This window comes from Ylistrum balloti, unplaced genomic scaffold, assembly GCF_031769215.1.
Source record: "Ylistrum balloti isolate Yb309-2 unplaced genomic scaffold, AGI_CSIRO_Ybal_v1 Utg370554, whole genome shotgun sequence".
NCBI lineage: Eukaryota > Metazoa > Mollusca > Bivalvia > Pectinida > Pectinidae > Ylistrum > Ylistrum balloti.
Genome location: NW_026782349.1, coordinates 1,368,294 through 1,384,084, shown reverse-complemented (window position 1 = coordinate 1,384,084; position 15,791 = coordinate 1,368,294). Strand labels below are relative to the sequence as shown.

Here is a 15,791-nt window from a genome sequence, read left to right as displayed (position 1 = left end):
ACAAAGTCGACAGAGAGGTGAGTCAGACACAAAGTCGACAGAGAGGTGATTCAGACACAAAATCGACAGTCAGGTGATTCAGACACAATGACGACAGAGAGGTGATTCAGACACAATGACGACAGATAGGAGATTCAGACACAAAATCGACAGAGAGGTGATTCAGACACAATGTCGACAGACAGGTGATTCAGACACAATGTCGACGGACAGGTGATTCAGACACAATGTCGACGGACAGGTGATTCAGAAAAAAAAGTCGACAGACAGGTGATTCAGACACAAAGTCGACAGACAGGTGATTCGGACACAAAGTCGACAGACTGGTGATTCAGACAAAAAGTCGACAGAGAGGAGATTCGGACACAAAGTCGACAGACAGGTGATTCAGACACAAAGTCGACAGACAGGTGATTCAGACACAATGTCGACAGACAGGTGATTCAGACAAAAAGTCGACAGACAGGTGATTCAGACACAATGTCGACAGAGAGGAGATTCAGACACAAAGTCGACAGAGAGGTGATTCAGACACAAGGTCGACAGACAGGAGATTCAGACACAAAATCGACAGAGAAATGATTCAGACACAAAGACAACAGAGAGGTGATTCAGACACAAAGTCAACAGATAGGTGATTCAGACACAAAATCGACAGACAGGCGATTCAGACACAAAATCGACAGAGAAATGATTCAGACACAAAGTCAACAGAGAGGTGATTCAGACACAAAGTCGACAGAGAGGTAATTCAGACACAAAGTCAACAGACAGGCGATTCAGATACAAAATCGACAGAGAGGTGATTCAGACACAAATTCGACAGAGAGATGTTTCAGACACAAAATCGACAGAGAGGTGATTCGGACACAATGACGACAGACAGGTGATTCAGACACAATGTCGACAGAGAGGTGAGTCACACACAAAGTCGACAGAGAGGAGATTCAGACAAAAAATCGACAGAGAGGTGATTCAGACACAATGACGACAGAGAGGAGATTCAGACACAATGACGACAGAGAGGAGATTCAGACACAAAGTCGACAGACAGATGATTCACACACAAAGTCGACAGAGAGGTGAGTCAGACACAAAGTCGACAGAGAGGTGATTCAGACACAAAATCGACAGACAGGTGATTCAGACACAATGACGACAGAGAGGTGATTCAGACACAATGACGACAGATAGGAGATTCAGACACAAAATCGACAGAGAGGTGATTCAGACACAATGTCGACAGACAGGTGATTCAGACACAATGTCGACGGACAGGTGATTCAGACACAATGTCGACGGACAGGTGATTCAGAAAAAAAAGTCGACAGACAGGTGATTCAGACACAAAGTCGACAGACAGGTGATTCGGACACAAAGTCGACAGACTGGTGATTCAGACAAAAAGTCGACAGAGAGGAGATTCGGACACAAAGTCGACAGACAGGTGATTCAGACACAAAGTCGACAGACAGGTGATTCAGACACAATGTCGACAGACAGGCGATTCATATACACAAGATGACCATAACAAGAGGAGAAAATCTTTAGGTCTTGTGATTTAAGATCAGTGACATAGCCAACGTGCACCTGGTTCTCTTTATCAACGACGCTGTCAAAAGATCGATCGGGTCACATGGTCATAACATTATACTGATTCTGTAGTAAAGTATCCTTGGACAATATAACCAAGAATTCTGAGGAGGAAAAGAATAGGGAAGGGTCGAGATTGTTCTGGTGAATATGTCAACAGTTTGTTGGAAGGTTTTTACCACCAACTCAGTCAAGAGAAGGGTCGAACTTGTTCTGGTGTTTTGTTTATAGTTTTACCGCCAAATCGGCCAACAGAAGGATAGAGAATGTTCTGATGGGTGTGTCAATAGTTTGTAGGAAAGGTTTAACAACAAATCAGTCAAGAGAAAGGTTGAGGTTGAGGTTAGTAGAAGACTCTTACTCTTCCGGAACGTCTGGTCTGTTCTCCCTGTAATTTTTAGGAGTCTTGGTGTATCTTCCGTTTGTTCATATTTTGCTCTAGTTTTATTGAATTTGAATTGAATTATGATTACGTTCATATGTTGGAATTTTTTTAATGTAAAGCCCTCATAACAAGAGAATTATGGCATTTATTAAAGTCTAAAATGAGATGTGTATGTGTAGTAATCGTTAATATGGCAAACGTGCCTTCAGGAAGAAGAGGTGTAGGAGGGAGGTAATGTTAAAGATTTGTTACAGTAAAAAAAAACAGGCGAAGTCTTCAGTATGCTAAACTGAAAACAGAAAGGAAGGTGCACCATGATTCTGTCATACGTTCAAAGCACACGATAATAATACATACTGTCACATCAAATAAAGGTGCCGGGAAATATAAGAAGAAATTAACTGTAGAACACAAAAAGAATCAAGCGTTTAGGATTTTATAACACGTAAAACGAGAGAAATATCGCCAAGAAGAATAAGAGTGGATGTAACTAACATGGGGAATAACCTGAGCTCTCCTTTTGTTGACTAGACAATACAAACTGGTGATGTTGTGATATTTGTCAACAGTGTTTACACAGGTACCATTTGAAGTGATTACATTGTGGTGAATTGGAATCACACCACTATATTGACGGATTTATTTATATGACGTCATTGTCAAGTAATTTTAGGCAGATATATTCCTATCCCTATCTTGCTCTCAAGTGAGAACCCGGTATTACTTACATGGATTGATCGATTAACATAGATAGAAGCTGTTGTCGATATAACAGAAGACGCTTACTCTTCCGGAACACCTAGTCTTTTTATCCTTGTTTTTCATGTATCCGTGTAAATGCTTCTTTTGTTCATATTTTGCATTCCTGAATTTGAGTTTGTATAATGGTTACGTTCATATGATGGTATATGACGTCATATTTACACCACTTTCTGTACATGGATTTTTATCGTAGCGTATTGTAGTCATACACTTTTATTATCGCGGACTTAAAAATATGACGTCATAACAATGTGTGAGCGCTTTATACGTTGTATCTGTGTATTGATATATCATTAATGTAAGCGATATAAAAATGCAGACATGAAAAGGACTCTTCTACACTTTGAAGATGACATGGATGCATGTGGTGCACACCTGGGTGTGAAGTATTATACAACAGCAATGTGAAAACGAAAGTATCATACACGGTGACAACTTAATTGTTGAACCGATCCCTCTGGTAACTGAAATATGATACTCACCTACATCATTTTCAAAGACATCGGAATCAAAATCCATTAGAAGACTGCTACTTGCAGTAAGTTCCTCTCACCTGCGTCCTTATTTTCATTTTATCTGTAAGATAAAGTAACACACTCACTGGCCAGACTCCGGTGGTCCCCATGGCTACAGATATATAAAGCATTCTTCCTTGTTGTGAGAAATCAATAATGTCAACACTAATAGTCTGGTTCACAGGCACTGTAAATAGACCAGCAACTGTAGGTAGAGACTATATAATGACCTGTCACTGTAGATAGAGACTATGTAATGACCTGTCACTGTAGATAGAGACTATCTAATGACATGTCACTGTAGATAGAGACTATGTAATGACATGTCACTGTAGATAGAGACTATCTAATGACCTGTCACTGTAGATAGAGACTATGTAATGACATGTCACTGTAGATAGAGACTATCTAATGACCTGTCACTGTAGATAGAGACTATCTAATGACATGTCACTGTAGATAGAGACTATCTAATGACCTGTCACTGTAGATAGAGACTATCTAATGATATGTCACTGTAGATAGAGACTATCTAATGACATGTCACTGTAGATAGAGACTATCTAATGACCTGTCACCTTAGATATAGACTGTCTAATGACATGTCACTGTAGATAGAGACTATCTAATGACCTGTCACCTTAGATATAGACTGTCTAATGACATGTCACTGTAGATAGAGACTATCTAATGACCTGTCACCTTAGATATAGACTGTCTAATGACATGTCACTGTAGATAGAGACTATCTGACGATCTGTTACTGTAATTATATCTAGAATTTCCGTGTTAGATATAGACAGCTGATGGGAACACTTATAAACTATATATAGCTAGGATTTCCGTGGTAGATATAGACAGCTGAGTGGAACACTTATAAACTATATATAGCTAGGATTTCCGTAATAGATATAGACAGCTGATGGGAACACTTATAACCTATATATAGCTAGGATTTCCGTAATAGATATAGACAGCTGAGTGGAACACTTATAAACTATATATAGCTAGGATTTCCGTGTTGGATATAGACAGCTGAACACTGGAAACATATATATAATTTCCGTGTTACTATATATATAGCTAGGATTTCCGTAATAGATATAGACAGCTGATGGGAACACTTATAACCTATATATAGCTAGGATTTCCGTAATAGATATAGACAGCTGAGTGGAACACTTATAAACTATATATAGCTAGGATTTCCGTGTTAGATATAGACAGCTGAGTGGAACACTTATAAACTATATATAGCTAGGATTTCCGTGTTAGATATAGACAGCTGAGTGGAACACTTATAAACTATATATAGCTAGGATTTCCGTAATAGATATAGACAGCTGATGGGAACACTTATAACCTATATATAGCTAGGATTTCCGTAATAGATATAGACAGCTGAGTGGAACACTTATAAACTATATATAGCTAGGATTTCCGTGTTGGATATAGACAGCTGATGGGAACACTTACAACCTATATATAGCTAGGATTTCCGTGGTAGATATCGACAGCTGATTGGAACACTTATAACCTATATATAGCTAGGATTTCCGTGGTAGATATCGACAGCTGATTGGAACACTTATAACCTATATATAGCTAGGATTTCCGTAATAGATATAGACAGCTGAGGGGAACACTTATAACCTATATATAGCTAGGATTTCCGTGTTAGATATAGACAGCTGATGGGAACACTTATAACTTATATATAGCTAGGATTTCCGTGTTAGATATAGACAGCTGAAGGGAACACTTACAACCTGAATATAGCTAAGATTTCCGTGAGAGAGATAGACAGCTGAGTGGAACACTTACAACCTATATATAGCTAGGATTTTCGTGGTAGATATAGACAGCTGATGGGAACACTTATAACCTATATATAGCTAGGATTTCCATGGTAGATATCGACAGCTGATTGGAACATTTACAACCTATATATAGCTAGGATTTCCGTGTTAGATATCGACAGCTGATTGGAACACTTATAACCTATATATAGCTAGGATTTCCGTGTTAGATATAGACAGCTGAAGGGAACACTTACAACCTGAATATAGCTAGTATTTCCGTGAGAGATATAGACAGCTGAGTGGAACACTTATAACCTATATATAGCTAGGATTTCCGTGAGAGATATCGACAGCTGATTGGAACTCTTACAACCTGAATATAGCTAGGATTTCCGTGAGAGATATCGACAGCTGATGGGAACACTTATAACCTATATAAAGCTAGGATTTCCGTGAGAGATGTAGACAGCTGAGTGGATATATATAGCTTTTCCGTGAGAGATATCGACAGCCTCTTACAACCTGAATATAGCTAGGATTTCCGTGAGAGATATCGACAGCTGATGGGAACACTTATAACCTATATAAAGCTAGGATTTCCGTGAGAGATGTAGACAGCTGAGTGGAACACTTATAACCTATATATAGCTAGGATTTCCATGTTAGACATCGACAGCTGAGTGGAACACTTATAACCTATATATAGCTAGGATTTCTATGTTAGACATCGACAGTTGTTTGGAACACTTACGACCTATATATAGCCAGGATCTCCTCCTCAAAGGGAACTTAGACACAGAGGTAAAGAAATTTACAATTTTAGTAGAGCAGCTGCAGACCCTTCAATCCCTGAATTAGAACACTTGATTCAACAAATCTAGGGCGTTGAGAGGAAAATTTATGATAATTGAGTCAGTTCGACCACTTTTGGCACCGCCCCTCAGTCCCCTACGGGTTCTGACCATAGGGTTTACAATTTTGGTTCAACATTTTGCCTTAGGTTTTTGCAAAGATTAATTGACATCAGTTCAGGGGTTTCCTAGAAGTAAAAAATGTCAAAAGTTGATGCCATAGAACAAAAGGTAATCACAATAAGCCATGATGAAACTTTGTCCCAGGTGACCTAAAAATGTGTTTTGCAAAATGACGCTCTTGTTGGATTTGTTGATCTTTTTGGGAAAAAAACAACACTTGATAAGGAATATATCAGGATTATATGGCAGGTTTTAACTATATCCCTCTCATAGCACTCGAAGACTTTGAGAGTTGTGTTTTTTAATAAAAGAAATGATTGCACTATCATTTCTCAAATTAGCTGGCATGTCTTTTATAACAAACATCCAATGAGCAAAACCTTGTTTTATAGTTTATGAGGTATGGCACAAGACAACACATGAACTGTGATGGCTATAGGGCAGATGACTTTACAATTTGCAACAAACATTCTCAACATTATTGAAGGGAAGTACTGCTTACAAATCAATCAATGTAACTGAACTTGTGTGAAATAGTTTATTTACAGATTTAGAGTATGATACATTTTGTACAGTCTCCACGCAATAGCTGTCAGTGAAGTACCTGGTTACTAAAATGACAGGGACATTACAGTTCAGCTGCAACATATAATGAGCATGTTTTCTGTTTTGTTGAATCTTGTTTCTTCCTTCTCACTGGGGTCAGCAGACAGGTCATTACTTCTGACCTGGTGTACACCTTTCTTTATATTTCACTGATAACACCTACATGTGTCGTCATGGTAAGGCAGGTCCTCTTTGTTTTACTGATTATAGAATTGTCCATCATTTGAGAAGTTGCAGCTCTTATGTAGTCGATGCCTTTTTCATAGACTTACTGGCAACAAAAGCATGTGTTATGATATGACTATCAGTGGGAATTCCTGTAAAACACAGGCCTAGGAATTCTAAGTTACATGTAGTCATCTTTTTTTCATTAACAGTTCAACATCCAGTCCAGCAGTCAGTATGACAGAAAACAATCATCTCCTTTAGTTCTGCATCAAACTGTGAGTTAGCAAGGTTAACTGGATGTCTCCTTCATCCTTTCACTGAGAAGTCTAGCATGTGGATACTAAGGTCAAGAGCAATAAACAGTCGTGAAGTGTCATGAGCAATTGAGTACACTGGACTATCTCTCCTCCGGCAGGGTGGGTGATACATCTGTCCAATACAATGATGTAGAGTATAAATAAATATATCATGATAAGTCACTGAAAGGAAATGTATTTACTTGATACATTAATCTTAAAGATTGTAATGATACTAGTTGTTAACTACTAATTCATATATTGTTATATAATATGAGGTAATGGCACAATATCATAAAAACAACTTGTATCACAAAATGATATCCCACCAAACTCAAAGTATTTAAAGTGGAACAGAATGTTGTAGTTGTACTGTGAAGACAAGTTCAGCAAGAAAGATATGCTCTTTCTTTACTTACAGTGATAGGGTTTGATTTCCTTTTGTCCCAAAGTCTGGTCATACTGCTGCGAGCCGTCCCAGTAAACATGGTCATGTTATTATCTGACTGGATGCAGTAGTTAGCATAATCAAAGGGCTCCACCCAGTTTCGTACACTGTAATTAAACATAGTAAGTCTCTATCACTAAAAGAACTACAATCAACACATTAATTCTTTCTCTGACATGTAGACATTTCAAATGTACGAGCTAACCGCAAAACATTAGGCAAGTTCTGAAGTTCTGCCGTTTAAGTTTGTATAAGGGGATAAAATATTTGCAATAAATATTTTATTTTGTCAGTCTCAGAAGTGATTTAAAGATTTTTACCGCCCTATTCTAGTGGTAGCACTTACCATGTGTGAGTCCTCATGTCCCACATCCTTAACACCGTGTCATAGCCACTCGTAAGAAGGATATCTGGGGACTCAAACTTCATGTCAAACACTCCAGCACCTTTTTTGTGATGTGTTCCAAGATTACATAGCTTTGTCAAACTGCAATAGTGATCAGGTGTTAAATGAAACATAATAAACCATTAAATTGTATATCATATGTTTTTATTTTATCACCTGAATATTATAACAGTTACAGTTTTATAGCTAGTCGTACTTATTACTTATCATATATGAATTATCACATTATACCTTTTGACATGTTGTACATCACAGCATTCATCTCCAGATAATGACCTTCTCTATCTGACCAACATACAGTAAGGTTTAGAGTCCACACAATAGAGTACTAACCTGGCTACGTCCCACACAATCAATGGCGGAGTCTGTTCTGTGCTTGCAGCAGTACCTCCTACACACCATCTAAAAGCAAAATTATAACAATTCATATAGCTGAAATACCGGTAACTTCTAGATCTCAAGATAGGAATTGCCAGATGTGACTCCTTATGACATTTATTTTGAATGAAACTAAACATTGCTGGATACAAATTGCACCATGACTATGTACTTATTTGAATTCCATCCATCAGATTAAGGAAAACTGTTCTTATGAAAATGTTAGGATACCAACCAATCATCTGCTGTGTAAAAGTATAACACTGACCTACCAACTGGTGATAAAACAAAGTATAACAGTTACCTGTCATTAGTTGTGAAAAGAGAATGACAATGACCTGTCAGATAGTGTGAAAAAGTGTGATACTGACCTGCCATCTGGTGACACACCCACTGACCATACTCTGTCCTCTAGTTCAAACACTTTCACAACTCTGTTTTCTGCTCCTAGATTTGTGTCTAAAATCTGTTGATCAGAAATTTACCTTATTAAGTAAGCATAGTCTTACATTTCTGTGATATGTACTGCTGTCATTAGAGTATTTCTGGTGCAGATAAAAACTAAACAAAAAATTATTTAATGACTAGTTTCTGTCATACCTGCATGCCTTAAAATAGCAATGATGTGCTTATTGCTTTCAAAAAATTGTAAAAAAAAAAATCATTCAATAAGCGGTCAGACTATGTAGCATATATAACATTACTTCGTACTTTGGCTACATTTCAGCTCCAGGGATTTAGATAGTATAAGTGACAGACCTATAGATGGTGATCATGACTGATACCAGCAGCTAATGACATTACTGTACATTATTTGTTTTATCTTTATATTACCTGATCATAGGGTGTCTATAACCTGTTATGAAAGATTATGTATTGACTAGCTTGTTATAATGATGTACTCCATAAACACTGAGGATGACTGGAAAACATATTACAGATATAAACATTTTCCAAACTTATGCAAATGTTTACTTTTTATGATTTACCAAGTACAGTAATATGTACCACAATCAGAGACAACCAAAAACAATTCAGGGGAGATAACTCCAATACAATCTAACTTACGCGGACTGTGTTGTCTGCTGAGCCTGAGAAAACCAGATTTGCTCTCGCGTCTACCTTGTGTATGTGACTCTCATGGACCTTGTGTGTAAATGTAGGACTATCTGATGTCTTGTTCCATCTGACCACACTGCCATCACTGTAAACACAGCATTACATAGAGCTGAAGAACTTAGTACAGAAATACACTGATCAGAGGGGCTAATTAAGTCTCTACACAACAGATTGTTGAACTGAGGAGCTGAGTATTTACATGCTAGAAGGATGAGTTTTGACTTAACAAACTTTACTGTTGCAGAGATTGACTGAGTACACAAACACAAGCAATACATTTAAATGTAACAGTTCTTTGGTATACGTACCTACAGCCAGCTATCACAGACTCTTCATGAAGAATAAAGTGTGTTACATCATGTTTAACTCCGCTGAGTGTGTGAAGATGGTTTTTGGAACGTCTGTGTCGGTTGGTGCTGAAACACTTGATGTTCTGTTCAGTGGAGACCCACAGTCCTCCCTGATCACACTGCAGCCAGGGCATCTGCCTGCCAGGTATACAGACCATCAGTCATTATCAATGTACATACATTGTGTAAAGCAACTTAAATAAATCTTCAATCTTCAAATTTTGACATACACAACTACAAACAAACAGTAAACAGAAATATTGTTATAGTAATACTTATTATCACTGAAACAACTGCATGTGTTAGGTATTTGTTGTCTTCTTCCTAACCTGCTAATATTAGACCTTTTGAATATTTAGAAAATCTCCTAGTATCATTGATGGAAGAATTTACATAACAACTTTTTACTAGGTATTTACTTGATGACATTTAAAAATCAATAAATGGGGCTGCAGAATTATATGAATTTCTCTCTAACTAAATGAAAGAGTGTACATGAACATTACTGCTAGAATACATTTTACTCACTTTACTGAATTCTGTGTGATCACTGTACTGTGGAAGACAGCATTTTCCCAGTTATAAGATAGACGTAACTTTTCCTTATAAGAGCATTCTGTATGTCTTAATCTGCATAAAAATAAGAGAACAACAACATCATTTTACAATCCACTATCATCTCAATATGCCAGGTTATACTAACTGTGATTCAAGGCATTACATTCTTAGTCTATCATGTGTGTATCACATGTCTTAACCTTGTTACCATCTAGTACCTAAATTTGAAGACCTCAACATTAAAAACATGAGGCCCATGGGCCTTAGAGGTCATTTTACCATACACACAATGTATATGACAGTGGCTCAATGAACTTGAATTGCTCAAATGTTCTGCAGCTTACCATGAAGACCTTATCAGTCAATTTCTGCAAAATTTAAAATTCTATTTCCTATATATACTACAATACAATATCAACACCCTGGACATTTTTGTTTCCATGAAGAAGTCATTTAATGAATTTAACACATTTGACCCATGTGACCTTGAAATTTGGCCAAGGTCATTCATTTGAACAAACTTGGTATGTAGCCCTTTATTACAGCATGCTACAGGCTCAATATCAGCACCCTGTACCTTTTGGTTTCTATGAAAAAGTAAGTTGAATGAAAAATTCACAGTGCACGATGACAGACAAAACACAATAGCTATAGGTAAACCTGATCCTCCAGTTAGATGACCTAATAAAAGGACCGAAATAATGAAACATGTGCTAGGACAGTCTGACAGTGTTTATAAAGTTGTAGATGTATCTGTATATTGTAAAGCTCTAAAACAGCGCGACTTGACATAACTCATAAACAAAACTCTTATTGTGACAGGCACACAAACAGTCTCATAAATGTTGAATGGTTGACTGTAATACTAGGACATACGTGATTTTTTGTTTTTGATGGCACCACCCGGACTCTTGAATCAAGGTTCTGTTGTTTCCATGTCTGGCCCATACAAAATCTGCCCCTGCCAATCTCTGAAGTCGTCGACACGTGCGACATACCCTTCCTAGGGACTGTATATCCAGTTTTAGCAGGATAACGTACAAAACATCATCGGGCAGATAGTCAAGAGAACCAATATGCCCGTCTGTTTTACCTTCACCTCTCAGTTTCAAATTTGTTCTCGTCATATTTGATTTGTGTTGGATTTGATCCATCGTAAAAGTTTATAAAGACCCCGATTGAGTAATCGTTATAAAAGCAAACAATACACGAATGTTGGCTTCTATCCAACATCTTTACATGTACTGAAATTATGTTTCAAAATACTGTTGTGACATGTCGAAATGCCATGGTAAAGGAAAACACGAAATCGCGATCCTGAAGACGTTTAGCTAGCTGTTTCCATCATGGGAATCGCCCGAGGTGTTGCGATTGGTTTTCCAGTCATTGGGGGTAAGCGTTTGACTGACGTTAATTTGGTTATAGAAACTAAACCGGTATCGCGATCCAATTTCCGGAAAACATTTGGTAATAATAGAGAAAAATTGTCATTTAACTCTGGATCAACTGTAATAGGAAGGGTAATGAAAAATGCATGCCACATATGGTATTCGAACTAGCGACCCTTTGGTCTCCAGCCGGACTCTCTACCGTTCGATTGAACTGTGTTCTTTCATTTAAGTAAATCGTCATTCTTTTTGTGTTATTTTATTTAAATAAATGTTCACTCTGTATTGTGTTGTTTTACTTAATTAAATATTCACTCCGTATAGTGTTATTTTATTAAGTAAAACATTGCGTTTGACATGATATATGTATAATTACAGGGCAGGTTCCGTTTTGTTTATTAGTCACAAATACAAGATGGCAGCCCGCATGGCACAAGACCAAAAGTCATATTGATAGCTCGTGTATGTCAATGATCAAGTTTACACGAATGGCGACACTACGAACCGCGCCCCTTTGTAAACAGCTGTCGACAACTTGGTGCAAAAGGAAATATGCGTTCCTTTATTCAAGTTTTGCAACAAGAACACCAAAAACTGGAAATAGAATTGCTATAGCCAGTGATAAAAGAATGAATAACCGTTCAGTTGCAAAGCCTAAACATGACGGTGTTCCAAACAACCTTCCAACGACTGAAGCTGACGTCAGGCCTACAGCTAAACTTTATAGTGTTCCAAAAATCAGTCCAACTATTAAATCCGTAGCCATTCATGAACCTAAACTTCACGGTATCTCAGGAATTCGTCCCACCATTAACACTGTTGACGTTCCTGAATCTGAACATCACGGTATTCCAGAAAAGGATAATTCTGAAGAAAATGTTGACAACACACTTAACATTGGTGAGTTTACTAAAAAGAAATAAAGATTAAACCAATCAGCAGATAACCGGTTAAAATCGCAGGTAATTGTGCATACATATGTACATGTACATTTGTAGAACTTATAGTATGAATCAGTTGAAGGTTTCAAGAAAAGAAAACACCAATAAATAGTGCTTCAAGAATGAAGCAAATTTGGAACACTACAGCGAGTGATTGATTACACAATTATTGCAACTATTGTGACATCATGATATTGGTTGGCATTATACGCTGGGTATTTGGAAGGGTGATGAAGTTTTGCTTTATGTCTATTCAATTTTGTGTAAATGATCTTTTTGTTCAGAAATAATTAAAATTAAGTCAAACAAATTCAGGAACGTGAAAATGCTGTCATAGTTTTTTAATTAACATTAGCTACGGGTAAAGTGCAGAGCACATTTGCTCAATGTCTTTCACTTCAGAAAGAAATAAAACACTGATAAATTTTGGCTAACTGGTTAGTGCTTCAATAAATTTTAGAGCATACCAATTTCATCATTTGTGTAAAACCATCTTTATGTTTAGTAATAATGAAAAGTATGTCAGTTGATGATCAATATTCACATTCATGCTGAGAGTATAAGCAAAGAGTAAGATACCATTTGCTATCATTTAAATGAAAGATATCAGAGTATGTTACAAAAACAAAAGGTAATGAATTATCCAGTATGTGCCCAAAATATTGCATCACAGGTGGAGATGTTTCTGGCAACATATGTTGTAACAGGAACAGTAAGTTATGTCATTACTAACAATGTCATGGCTGCAACAGAATTTGTCTTCATTATTGCAGATTATTTTATTTTGTGAAGAATGATTAGAAGTAATTGATATTGCTAATTTATCATGAAATCACATAAAGATATTGTTTGAGAGGTTTTTACTTGGAATATTATTTTGTTTTTGACAAATTTATTCCTTTGGCTTTATATAGTTAGAAAATTTTCTGTTTCACACAGAATAAAATTTCAGGTGATATGATTGAAAAAAAAAATACTCCAAGATAAAAATGAGGAAATGTTTGCAGTCTTACAGTTGATAAAGAGTTTTAAGACCACAATGAAATCTGTTACGTTTGGACATTTTGTTCATGAGAGCCCTATACTACCATTATAAATGAATAATCTAACAAATCAGTACAATATGATATGATGCTTTCAAACATCACATCAACAACTTAACCACAGGAAAAAGTAGCAATAAATGCCCTTTTTATCCAAGATTTCATTTGGTTTTGAAACGGACCTCTGTACTAAGCATTTTTATTTTTTGTTGGAATAAGTTATTTAGACATTTTGCCACATCATTTAGTCCTGATGAAAATCTGTTAAGGGATCAACCACTTAATTAGGCTTTAATTAAAATTCTGAATAGACTTCTCCCATAAAAAACAGCCCTGATTAATTTTATCACTGTCAAACATGGTTATCAGTACTTGATGATGGAAGAATTTCATAGTATTCAGCTATGAAGAAAAACATAATGAGTATGGAGAAAATATACATTTAGCTGCATTATCCCAAAGTAACTGATTTGAGAAAGTCCAAGCTTATGTGAATACATTATCACATTGTCATGTAAATATATCATAATGTTAATTGTTTTCTTCTCTCTATCGTATTTCAGATGCTGTCAAAAGGGTTCTTTCTCAATTCAGCCATACTGCTGAGGTCAATAAGATGTGCAAAGATGCCAACATGACTTGTAAGTTTAATTTATAATTTACCATAAGGCTGAAGTCTTTATCAAACATAGCATTCCTGTTATTAATGAATTGTAATTGCAATTATCTATCAGTCAAACTGCAGTTGTTTTTAGGCTGACCTGGTCCAAAGGACATCCCACATCTGTTGTCCTTGCTTCTGGCGTCTTGCGTCCATCTACTTTTTACTGAAAATCTCTACAAGCCAAGAATGACCACACAGATTTCGACCAAATTTTTTCTGAGGCATGGTATATGGTGATGTCATCATTTAGTGACAGTGTAGTGTTACACTGCAACTTGGTAGATGGCGATGTCATCAGTTAGTGACAGTGAAGTGTTACACTGCGACTTGGTAGATGGCGATGTCATCAGTTAGTGACAGTGAAGTGTTGCATGGCAGCTTGGTAGATGGCGATGTCATCATTTAGTGACAGTGAAGTTTACACAGAGGTTTGGTAGATGGCGATGTCATCAGTTAGTGACAGTGTAGTGTTACACTGCGACTTGGTAGATGGCGATGTCATCAGTTAGTGACAGTGAAGTGTTGCATGGCAGCTTGGTAGATGGCGATGTCATCATTTAGTGACAGTGAAGTGTTACATGGCAGCTTAGTAGATGGCGATGTCATCAGTTAGTGACAGTGAAGTATTACACTGCGACTTGGTAGATAGTGATGTCATCAGTTAGTGACAGTGAAGTGTTACACTGCGACTTGGTAGATAGCGATGTCATCAGTTAGTGACAGTCTAATGTTACATGGCAGCTTGGTAGATGGTGATGTCATCAGTTAGTGACAGTGTAGTGTTACATGGTAGCTTGGTAGATAGCGATGTCATCAGTTAGTGACAGTATAGTGTTACATGGCAGCTTGGTAGATGGTGATGTCATCAGTTAGTGACAGTGAAGTGTTACACTGCGACTTGGTAGATAGCGATGTCATCAGTTAGTGACAGTGAAGTGTTACACTGCGACTTGGTAGATGGCGATGTCATCAGTTAGTGACAGAGTAGTGTTACACAGCGGTTTGGTAGATGGCGATGTCATCAGTTATCAGTTAGTGACAATATAGTGTACACGGATACTTGGTAGATTGTGACGTCATCCATTAGATTTACTGTAAATTTGTATATTTTGTAGAGGCTCAATGGCATGGTTTATCAAAAAAGTTTTGTAGGCACTTGAGTTATTTAAGAAATTGTACTCACAGAATCCAGTAGCCATAAGGTTCATGGTGATATATACTATTTACAATTTGGTATTCATGGATTAATGAAATATACTAGCACTAAAATAAATTATATTTATTATGGCACAGCCATATGGAGTGAGTGTAGTATCATCAGATTTTGTATTGTGGTTAACTAAGGTGATAAAATATTAAGCTTGAATATTTATTACACCTAGAGTTAAAGAAACA

At 36.9% G+C, this 15,791-nt stretch overlaps 2 protein-coding genes across 2 annotated transcripts in view; one reads left to right on the top strand and one right to left on the bottom strand.

Annotated features, from left to right (window-relative positions):
• Positions 1–6,555: 6,555 nt before the first annotated feature.
• LOC132556207 (F-box/WD repeat-containing protein 4-like) lies at positions 6,556–11,631 on the bottom strand. The gene is made up of 9 exons (XM_060220600.1): positions 11,237–11,631; positions 10,331–10,432; positions 9,761–9,940; positions 9,402–9,537; positions 8,705–8,799; positions 8,289–8,357; positions 7,896–8,036; positions 7,521–7,656; positions 6,556–7,234 (listed from the first exon to the last, which is right to left on the bottom strand). Exons 1-9 carry the CDS (start codon positions 11,512–11,514, stop codon positions 7,112–7,114), a joined length of 1,260 nt encoding a protein of 419 aa, XP_060076583.1. The 5' UTR covers positions 11,515–11,631; the 3' UTR covers positions 6,556–7,111.
• A 546-nt stretch (positions 11,632–12,177) lies between these two features.
• The window catches only part of LOC132556185 (ATP-dependent RNA helicase SUV3 homolog, mitochondrial-like), a 37,135-nt gene continuing 33,521 nt past the window's right edge, over positions 12,178–15,791 (top strand). Inside the window, exons 1-2 of the mRNA XM_060220575.1 lie at positions 12,178–12,648; positions 14,296–14,373. Of these exons, the coding sequence (XP_060076558.1) occupies positions 12,213–12,648; positions 14,296–14,373 (514 nt within the window). The 5' untranslated portion in view covers positions 12,178–12,212. The remainder of the gene's footprint in view (positions 12,649–14,295; positions 14,374–15,791) is intronic.